This window comes from Entelurus aequoreus, linkage group LG02 (assembly GCF_033978785.1).
Source record: "Entelurus aequoreus isolate RoL-2023_Sb linkage group LG02, RoL_Eaeq_v1.1, whole genome shotgun sequence".
NCBI lineage: Eukaryota > Metazoa > Chordata > Actinopteri > Syngnathiformes > Syngnathidae > Entelurus > Entelurus aequoreus.
Window position 1 is genome coordinate 85,593,997 of NC_084732.1, and position 11,539 is coordinate 85,605,535.

The 11,539-nt window shown below is 36.7% G+C and overlaps 1 protein-coding gene across 1 annotated transcript in view; it reads left to right on the forward strand.

The window, feature by feature from the left end:
* The window catches only part of LOC133642398 (peroxisomal membrane protein PEX16-like), a 75,026-nt gene that overhangs the window by 33,956 nt on the left and 29,531 nt on the right, over nucleotides 1–11,539 (forward strand). Inside the window, exons 3-4 of the mRNA XM_062036563.1 lie at nucleotides 3,421–3,485; nucleotides 10,340–10,501. Of these exons, the coding sequence (XP_061892547.1) occupies nucleotides 3,421–3,485; nucleotides 10,340–10,501 (227 nt within the window). The remainder of the gene's footprint in view (nucleotides 1–3,420; nucleotides 3,486–10,339; nucleotides 10,502–11,539) is intronic.

Genomic DNA, 11,539 nt, shown 5'->3' on the forward strand with positions numbered 1-11,539 from the left:
TTGTTTTACTTTCTTTTTTATCCAAGAAAATGTTTTTTATTTATTTATCTTATTTTATTTTATTTTTTTTTAAAAAAGGGCCTTATCTTCAATAGACCAGGTTGTCAATGAAATTAGATTTGTTTAAAGGGTTTTTTAAACCAGGCCCAGTCCAGATAATGTCCAAGTCGGACTCAGCAACACACACCTTCATTCATGTACACAGAAAAAAATTAGGGAACACAACAGATTGCATATCATTTATAAACAAAATTACATTTTCAAAATAAGCATTTATGTACAGTCCAGATTATGTCCAGGTCACTCAAATTAGGAAACACAACAACAGATATCATATAATCTATAAATATAATTATACTTTCAAAATAAGCCTTTGAGGACTTCTCATCTTTTTTTTAATGTTTTTTGGCATCATTATCGTTCTCAACCATGTAACTTTCTAAAGTTAGAAAATACTGAATAAATGTTTTAAAGAAAGTAATACTAAGTGAATATCTGTTTTTGGCCTTAAAAATTAACATTTTACCGAGTACTATAATTAAATTGACTAAATCATGATTGTCAATGAACTCTCCTAAAATAACAGAAACCACATTAAGCTTAATAAACAAACCAATCCTTAAACACATTTTTTCAACTTCCACCCAAAACAAAGACACAATATGACAATACCAAAACAAATGTAGGGTGGATTCAGGCTCCTGACAACAAAATCGGCAATCATCTGACTCTGTCATATTCCATAATTTTAACATTTTCCCTGTGGGTAAGAAGTTATAAATAATTTTAATTTGAAAATAACGATTTTGCACATCGATAGTGGTTTTATAGATTAGTTTGAATATGGCATCCCATGGCAACGGGCAGTCAAAAAAGGCCTCCCATTTTCCATTTGTGTTGTATGAGGCAGCCTTCAAAGATTTCTTTATTAAATAAAAATTATATATTTTTCTATTTATTTTAGTTCCTTTTTGCCAGCTAGAATTTCTTATTAGAGGTTTACAAACTAATAATTTAGTAGTTCCATAATTAATTATTTGTTTCCATCTTTTCCCAATGACTCCAGTTAGTTGATAAAATGAAAAGCTTGAGCAAGCATCACCATACATAGCTCTAAATTCATCATACTTCATAATTTTACCATTCTCATTGATAATATCATTGACAAAAATGATTCCTCTTTCAAACATATTTTTCCAAAAGAAAGGCTTTCCATCTATTACAATATTAGAGTTCATCCATATTAACTGCTGCAAAATATTGTCTCTTTTTTCTGGCACATAAAATTGAAAACACCACTATGAGTGGATTGTTTCCTTTACCCAGCAGACTCTGGGAGGGAATCACTTGTGAAAAAGGATACAATTTCTTTTGATACAGTACATGTTTTTTGTCCAACAGGACATTTGTGTACCACTCAATGTTTAAATACATCTTTGGAACAATTGATGCTTTTAAAGACAGACACATAGCTTCAAGGTTGAGAAGTTTCAGGCCCCCATATTCATACTCTTTGTACAAAACCTTTCTTTTAATCTTTTCTGGTTTGCCGTTCCAGACAAAATCGAAGACCCTCCGCTCATAAATCTTAAAAAAGTTTTGTGATGGAGCTGGTAATGACAAAAACAAATAAATAAATTGAGGGATAATTAACGAGTTGGCAATAGACATTTTACCATACAAGGTTAGGGATTTCCCTTTCCATAATTGCATAATTTTGTGCAGCTTTCTTAGTCGATTATCATAATTTACTAAGCCTAGATCTTCCAGATTTTCTGGGACAACAACACCAAGTATGTTAACTGGTCCATCTGTCCACAAAACAGGCACTTTGCATTCCATTCGAAAGGACGTTCCCTTTAGGTTTCCGATCCTTAACATTTTACATTTATCATAATTAAGCTTAAGGCCAGATTGCTGTGAAAATATGTCCAAAAGATTAAGAAGGTTCCGCAAACAATGAGGAAAAATCTTATCTTTGTGAATCAGCCTTTTCTGACATGAACTTCATCAAGAACAAACACAGAACACGCCTCACTGATGCACATCTGCAACTCACTCAGAGTTGCAGTGTCAAGTTACACACCAGAGTACAACACACTAGTTAACAGCATGCAATGCCAGGCTTCCCACTAACTGACAAAGAAACAGATAACAGATTTGGTGTCCAGTTCAAAGTGTGACATGATTTAAAAATTTGAGAGTTTACTTTTGTATTTTACATGAGTTATTATTTGTACAAACATGGTGCAAAGTAATTCATGATTTGTTAAAAAATGTTAGTGGCTAGCAAGTTAAAATGGGATATTGTGATTTCACAAGACTGTCTTAGAAGTGATCATTTGAAAATGTTCAATTTGAAAAATGTGCACTTAGAGAAAATATAAAAATAAAGTGTTGCATATTGATATTTATCTGTTTCTATATATATTTATTGTGAGAAATCATTAAGATGATCAGTGTTTCCACAAAGATAAATATAATTAATTATTAATAATAACAGAGTTAAAGGTAAATTGAGCAAATTGGCTACTTCTGGCAATTTATTTAAGTGTGTATCTAACTGGTAGCCCTTCGCATTAATCAGTACCCAAGAAGTAGCCCTTGGTTTCAAAAAGGTTGGTGACCCCTGGTATAGAGTGTATTTCTTTAAAGTTAAGACTAGTTTAAAGTTATCTTCATTGAAAAGTACAGTGCTTTTCCTTCAAAAATAAGGACATTTCAATGTGACCCCAAACTTTTGAACGGTAGTGTATAAAAATATATATTAAAAATATATATATATAGATATATAGATATATATATATATATATATATATATATATATATATATATATATATATATATATATATATATATATATATATATATATATATATATATATATATATATATATATACACACACACATCTTTTTAAATATATATACTGTATATATATATAATTTCGGCCCTCGACCAAATTTTTTAGCCCAATGCGGCCCCCAAGTCAAAAGTATATATATATATATATATATATATATATATATATATATATATATATATATATATATATATATATATATATATATATATATATATATATATATATATATATATATATATGTATATATATATATATATATATATGTATATATATATATATATATATATATATATATATATATATATATATATATATATATATATATATATATATATATATATATATATATATATATATATATATATATATATATATATATATATATATATATATATATATATATATATATATATATATATATGTATATATATAATTTCGTCTCTCGACCAAATTTTTTAGCCCAATGCAGGCCCCCAAGTCAAAAGTTTGGACACCCCTGAAGGAGACAATCAACCAGCATTGGACCCTGTAGTTGTATCCTCTCATATATCATAGGTGGGCAGTTCTGGGTCAGACACAGGCAGAGAGAGACCAACCACCAGATGGCTTTGGTCCAACAGGTGGGCTCTTGTCGGGTGGGGGGGCGGGGCTTAGAGGTGTGACATCTGCCATCCAAAGCCAAGCTCTCACACACCGTATGGATAGTCAGTGCTCGTTCCTCATCAGGCGTATCAGTTCCTGGCACATCTCAGGGCTCCTTTTGCCGACTCAGCACGTTTTCTTTGATCATATTTCACACACATCACGGCTCAGCGTGCGCGTCATGGTTAGGCCTTCAAACAAAGGAAACTCATTAGCATCCGTTGTGAGCGGCAATTTTTTTTTTTTTTTTATGTGTGAGACATTTTCATTTTGTATGTAATCACAGTTTGGTGTGTTTGCTCGTGCTTGAGCATATTAATGCATTGTGGGTATTGTTGCAATCCTGACTTTCTAATTGTTTATTTAGATGATCCTTTGACTCAAAGTGTGGCAATGACTTGAATTTTCTATGAATTATGCAAAACCCAATTTTCCTACCTGATGGCGCCTGATTTTGTGCATTTGGGACCCCAATACAGTCACGATCAAAAGTTTGCATACACTTAATGTCATGGCTGCTCTACAACTCTTATTTTTTTTGTGATAGAGTGATTGGAGTACATACTTGTTGGTCACAAAAAACATTCATGAAGTTTGCTTCTTTTATGAATTTATTATGAGTCTACTGAAAATGTGACTAAAGCCGCTGGGTCAAAAGTATACATACAGCAATGTTAATATTTGGTAAGTTTCACTGCAAAAAGGCGCTTTGGGTAGCCATCCACAAGCTTCTGGTTGAATTTTTGACCACTCCTCTTGACAAAATTGGTGCAGTTCAGCTAAATGTGTTGGTTTTCTGGACTCGTTTCTTCAGCATTGCCCACACATTTAAGTCAGGACTTTAGGAAAGCCATTCTAAAACCTTATAAAGTGCCATTTTAAATTTCCCGCTAAACTTCCGGTTGAAAACGTCTATGTATGATGAAGTATGCGCGTGACGTCACTAGTTAAACGGAAGTATTCGAACACCATTGAATCCAATACAAAAAAGCTCTGTTTTCATCTCAAAATTCCACAGTATTCTGGACATCTGTGTTGGTGAATCTTTTGCAATTTGTTTAATGAACAATGAAGAGCGCAAGGAAGAAAGTTGTAGGTGGAATCGGTGTATTAGCGGCTGGCTGCAGCAACACAACCAGGAGGACTTTGACTTGGATAGCAGACACGCTAGCCGACGCTAGCCGCCGACCGCACGGATATCCGGGTGAAGTCCTTCGTCTTTCCGTCGATCGCTGGAACGCAGGTGAGCACGGGTGTTGATGAGCAGATGAGGGCTGGCTGGCGTAGGTGGAGCGCTAATGTTTTTATCATAGCTCTGTGAGGTCCCGTTGCTAAGTTAGCTTCAATGGCGTCGTTAGCAACAGCATTTTTAAGCTTCCCCAAGCTGGAAAGCATTAACCGTGTATTTACACGTCCATGGTTTAATAGTATTGTTGATTTTCTGTCTATCCTTCCAGTCAGGGGTTTATTTCTTTTGTTTATATCTGCATTTAAGCCCAATGCTATCACGTTAGCTCAGTAGCTAAAGTGTTTCGCCGATGTATTGTCATGGAGATAAAAGTCACTGTGAATGTCCATTTCGCGTTCTCGACTCTCATTTTCAAGAGGATATAGTATCCGAGGTGGTTTTAAATACAAATCCGTGATCCACAATAGAAAAAGGAGAAAGTGTGGAATCCAATGAGCCAGCTTGTACCTAAGTTACGGTCAGAGCGAAAAAAGATACGTCCTGCACTGCAATCTAGTCCTTCACTCTCACGTTCCTCATCCACAAATCTTTCATCCTGGCTCAAATTAATGGGGTAATCGTCGCTTTCTCGGTCCGAATCTCTCTCGCTGCTGGTGTAAACAATGGGGAAATGTGAGCAGCCCTTCCTCCTGTGACGTCACGCTACTTCCGGTACAGGCAAGGCTTTTTTTTAATCAGCGACCAAAAGTTGCGAACTTTATCGTCGTTGTTCTCTAATAAATCCTTTCAGCAAAAATATGGCAATATCGCGAAATGATCAAGTATGACACATAGAATGGATCTGCTATCCCCGTTTAAATAAAAAAATTTCAGTAGGCCTTTAACATTGCTGTATGTATACTTTTGACCCAGCAGATTTGGTCACATTTTCAGTAGACATTTTTTCAGTATTATTGTCCGCGTGGTATCAGTATACGGCGTCGACCTTCCCTGCGAAAGTTCAGCAGAACTCGGCGCCAAAGTTGAATTATTCATCAGCCCGCCGTTGCCATTCTTGTCTACCTTTTAATTGACAGGTGTCTAGGTGAGTCCATATGGCACATGTGCGTGGATACACACACATATAACAAAGACACACACCAGTGCACACACTGGAAAGGAAAGGAGGTGCTCCGGGTTCACAACAGATGATTTGCACCATGTGTGTGTTAGCGTGTGTGTGAGTGTGTGTGTGTGTGTGTGTGGTGGAGGTCTCGTTAGCGCTACAAGTATATGGCTAAATTAGTCTCCACTCTCCCTCCATCACCTGCTCTCAGACCCTGCAGCTGTCACACAGATATCTGTCTCCGGATTTATTTATGAGGGCTTTAAAATTGTACAGTGTTCCATATATTCATGCAACAACTGCCCAATGTTCCACAATGGTGGGAGAATTTTTTTTTTTAGTAGAACAACACAAGCAATTTTTTGCTTCTTTACTTTAAACCAGGGGTCCCCAAACTTTTTGACTCGGGGGCCGCATTGGGTTAAAAAAATTTGGCCGGGGGCCAGGCTGTGTGTATATATGTGTGTATATATATATATATATATATATATATATATATATATATATATATATATAGTCTTTAATCCGTTTTGTTATTTAACATCAATTAACATTGATGTTCATCAACATTTAACATTGTGACGTTATCGATGGGAAAATTCATTTTTAGACAATATGATTTGCCTGAGCGGCTAGGAGACACCAAGAGTAACAAGCGGTAGAAAATGGATTAGAAAGAGAAAAAAATAAAAAATAAAAAAAAATTTTAAAACTTTTTTTATGTTTTATTTTTGGGACTTCCTGTGGACCGGATTTTGGATGCTGGTGGTAGTAGTTTGGGGACCCCTGCTTTAAACGGTGGTATTAGTAACGTCGCTGCAGCTGTTGCCGGCTAAAATTAGTCGCTGACAGCAGTTTCTACCACTGAGGTGTATGAGGAAAAACTCGAACAATGTTTATTGTCAAAATATTTCAAGTAAATTTAAGTACAAAACCCAAAGCCAGTGAAGTTGGCACGTTGTGTAAATGGTGAATAAAAACAGAATACAATGATTTGTAAATCCTTTTCAACTTATATTCAATTGAATAGACTGCAAAGACGAGATATTTAAAAACATTTTTTTTTTTTGCAAATAATCATTAACTTTAGAATTTAATGGCAGCAACACATTGCAAAAAAGTTGGCACAAGGGCATTTTTACCTCTGTGTTACATGGCCTTTCCTTTTAACTACACTCAGTAAACGTTTGGGAACTGAGGAGACACATTTTTTAAGCTTCTCAGGTGGAATTTATTCCCATTCTTGCTTGATGTACAGCTTAAGTTGTTCAACAGTCCGGGGGTCTCCGTTGTGCTATTTTAGGCTTCATAATGCGCCACGCATTTTCAATGGGAGACAGGTCTGGACTACAGGCAGGCCAGTCTAGTACCCGCACTCTTTTACTATGAAGCCACACTGTTGTAACACCTGCCTAGGCATTGTCTTGCTGAAATAAGCAGGGGCGTCCATGAAAAAGACGTTGCTTGGATGGAAACACACTGTATGTTGCTCCAAAACCTGTATGAACCTTTCACCATTAATGGTGCCTTCACAGATATTTTGCAACACAAATACAACTTTTTGACAATGTTTATTCAATGTCAGGTTGTGACGTTGATTTGACCATTGAAATTTGGTCATTTCCTAACCGATATTCTACAACACAAATACAACGTTGAAACAACATGCTTTTTGATGGCGTTTATTTATTGTTGGGTTCTGACGTTAATTTGACCATTGAATTTTGGTAATTTCCCGACCAAAATATTACAACACAAATACAGTGTTGAAGCAACATGCCTTTTGACAACGTTTATTCAATGTCAGGTTGTAACGTTAATTTGACCATTGAAATTTGGTCATTTCCCAACCAATAATCTACAACACGGCTACAACGTTGAAACAACATGCTTTTTGACGACGTTTATTCAATGTCAGGCTGTGATCTTGATTTGACCATTGAAATGTGTGGTTGGGGGCGTGGTTAAGAGGAGAGTATATTTACAGCTAGAATTCACCAACTCAAGTATTTCATCTATATATATATATATATATATATATATATATATATATATATATATATATATATATATATATATATATATATATATATATATATATATATATATACTTGACTTTCAGTGAATTCTAGCTATATATATATATATATGTATATATATATATATATATATATATATATATATATATATATATATATATATATATATATATATATATATATATTTATTTTATTATATATATAAATAAAAGAAATACTTGAATTTTAGTGTTCATTTATTTACACATATACACACACACACACAACACTCATCTACTCATTGTTGTACTTGAAAGTACAATGCTTTGTTAAGGGTTGAATTGTCCATCCTCTTTCTATTCTCTGTCACTATTTTTCTAACCATGCTGAACACCCTCTCTGATGATGCATTGCTGTGTGGCACGCACAAAAGTGCTTTCATCAAATGCACGAGAGTGTGGAATCTTCCATCTCTCCCTAGCATGGCCCAAAACCGGTCAATCCTTGCTTCCTGGGGAAGATCTTCCCTGGCAAGCAATTGGTACTCCAGTACTTGTACCCGGAGGCTGGTCAGGTCCAATCGCAGCTGCGGCAGACTTTTTTTGGGGGGGGCGTGGCCTCCAGCTCCGGCAAAATACCGGGAGTTTGTCGGGAGAAAATCTCTGTCGGGAGGTTGTCGGGAGAGGCGCTGAATATCGGGATTCTCCCGCTAAAAACGGGATGGTTGGCAAGTATGCAGGTTGTGACGTTAATTTGACCATTGAAATTTGGTAATTTTCCAAACAATATTTTACAAAACACAAAAACAACGTTGAAACATTGTTTTTGACAACGTTTACTCAAAGTCGGGTTGTGACGTTGGGTCATTTCCCAACCAACAACGTGGATCCACCGTTAAACACCAACATTGTCTCAATTTACAAATGCAACTATTTTGCAACATTGTTTAGAAGTCAATTTTTAAAAAAAAAACATACACACTGCAAACCCGAATGCTCAAAACAATGAATTAGAATAAGTAGTGTAAACTTAAAAAGTTGTTAAAAGTTGTACTTACTTAAAAATGTTGCGTGTGAGTAACATTTTCCTTCTTTTTAAGTTGATTAAACTTGTTTTTTTAATTGATATTAACTCATTTTCAGATTATGTAACTGCTACTTAAAATAATTAACTCGGTTACTTAAAACTCAGTGGATTCAACATAATTTTGTCTTATTTTGAAAGAACAAATCATTAAATCAAATCAAGACTACATTAAGAATGAATCGATCGCATTATAGATTTGTATTGTTATTATACTCTGTGCGTGTATGTATATATAAATTATTAAATGCACAGACACACACACACACACACAGATAGAGGAAGTGCTTTTATTTTGTAGCATTTGCGTGCCCTTCCTCTCCCAGGCAGCAGACACGAGGAGGAACATTTTTTTTAGCTGGCTTAATTGCTCAATTTAATTCAATCATAATTTAAAAGTACATTTAACGTAAACTCCAAATATTTACGATCTGATATACTCAAATATTTGAGTTTATGAACTCAAAAAAAATATGTGGCAACTGATTAGCCTCACTTTTTTTGAGTCTGCTTACTTACTCGGGTTTACGGTGTATGTATACCGTATTTCCTTGAATTGAATTCGCCTGCCTAGAATTACAGCCGGGTCAAACTCGTTTCGCAAAATAATTAGCGCATGCTTGGCACTTCCGCCGGGTCAAATATGAGTCATTAAATGACTCCCGCCTCCTGGTGGTAGAGGGCCCTAGTGATCCTTCTTGCGACTACCAGTACTGCAGAAGACCGGTACTGCAGAAGAAGACAACAAGCAGCAAGCATGAGCAGCGATCGTTTGCTTGCACTTTTACCATGGAGGATAACATATCTAAAATAAAACAGTTTTCTAAACTGGACTTTCAATCGAAGCAGGAGGTAATAATTAAAGGAATATCTCCAGAGACTTTTAAAAACTGAAGAAAGATAAGGAAGACTGCCTTTGATCAGAAGCAGCTGCACAAGGACAACATTTGTAAGTAAAGGTAAGACCATAATAACATTTTTTTTTATTAAATGTGCTTTTCATGATAAGGTAAGCGCCGGAGTGAGAAGAGGTTTTAAAATAATTAGCGCATGCTTGCCCATCCCGCATGCTTTTGGTAAGCGCAGGAGTGAGAAGAGGTTTTAAATTAATTAGCGCCCCTGCGGCTATTCAAGGAAATACGGTAATCAACGTTGTGTCAATGTCTTGTGCCTGCTGGGGTAAAAAATTGACCAGAATAAAAGTGGACAAAAGGCCAAAAAAACGGTTAAAAGGTCATTAGGGTCATGGCACCTGTCGTCGTGTCAACATGCCGTGACCAGCCCAGGACCAGTTCATTGTTGGTCAAATCATCACTATCGGCTACTTAACATGGTCGCCACATATGCTCCCATTATTTCATGTTACTTTAGCGGACCGTGCGCTTTTCTTTACGTCCCCCTTTCCACACTAATTGACATGTGACCTTCCTCCCGCAGCCAAGAGACGGCCTCTCACCGCTGCTTTTGCAAAGAGTCCAATAAACAAACAATTACCAGAGAGGAAGATGTATCTGGCCGACTCGCCTCACAATAGCCGAGCGTTTAATTTCGGATTTCACAGTCCTTTGGAAGAAGGGGGACAGGGGGCCAAGCCAAACAGTAGTCCCCCCCCCCCCCCCGGTCCCCCAGACACACACACACACACACACACACACACAGCACACACACACACACACACACACACACTTCTCTTTCCTGCCCCTACTGTTTTTAAACAGCATGTAATTACATCTCGTGCCGCCGCGTCATGGCTCCCTTTTTCCAATTTTAATGTATGGACGTAATGCGCTGCGGCCGGAAGAATGCATCCATCTCTATCTGGGTTTTAACATGCTGCTCATAACTGAATTGCATATTGGCCTCATTCAATTTGCCGCCGTATACGATCGCTACGCGTTGTGTGAGGGTGACCACAGTTTCAATACGCGGCCTAATGGATTGATTCAGTGATAACAGCGGGCTGGAGGAAGTAGTTTTCCACTCGCTTGTCTAACCGCAGGCGTAGCCGTAAAGACCGACATTACTCTGCGCTGATCGATAAGAACCACCGGTAGACCGAATTCACGCGTTCAAGCCGAATAACACATCCTTTAATCCAGTGTTTTTCAACCACACCACGTGCAGTCTGGTGTGCCGTCGGATATTGTGTAATTTCACCTGGGTTAAAAAAAAATTTTGCAAACCAGTAATTATAATCCGCAAATAATGTGCTGTCTAGAGCTCCGCAGAGTAACCGTGTAATACTCTTACATATCAGTAGGGGGCAGCAGGTAGCTAATTGCTTTGTAGATGTCGGGAACATGGTTTGTCGTGAACACAATATGCAGGAGGCAGGGTGCAGGTAAAAAGGTATGTAACTGTCACGAGGGGGTTTTGCGGTTCACTGCGGGGTCGTTCTCCCGGGAATGCAGAATGGACAACTCCGGACGACAGCGTGAGGTAGGAGATGATTTTAATCTTCTCAAGAAATCTTGACAGGGCATGAGGTAAACAAACATAAACTATGGCGTGGAACAAACACGAAACTGTGGCATGAAACAAACAGCATAAACTATGGCGTGGAATAAACACAAAAGTGTGGCATGAAACAAGCAGCATAAACTATGGCTTGGAACAAAACACGAAACTGTGGCATGA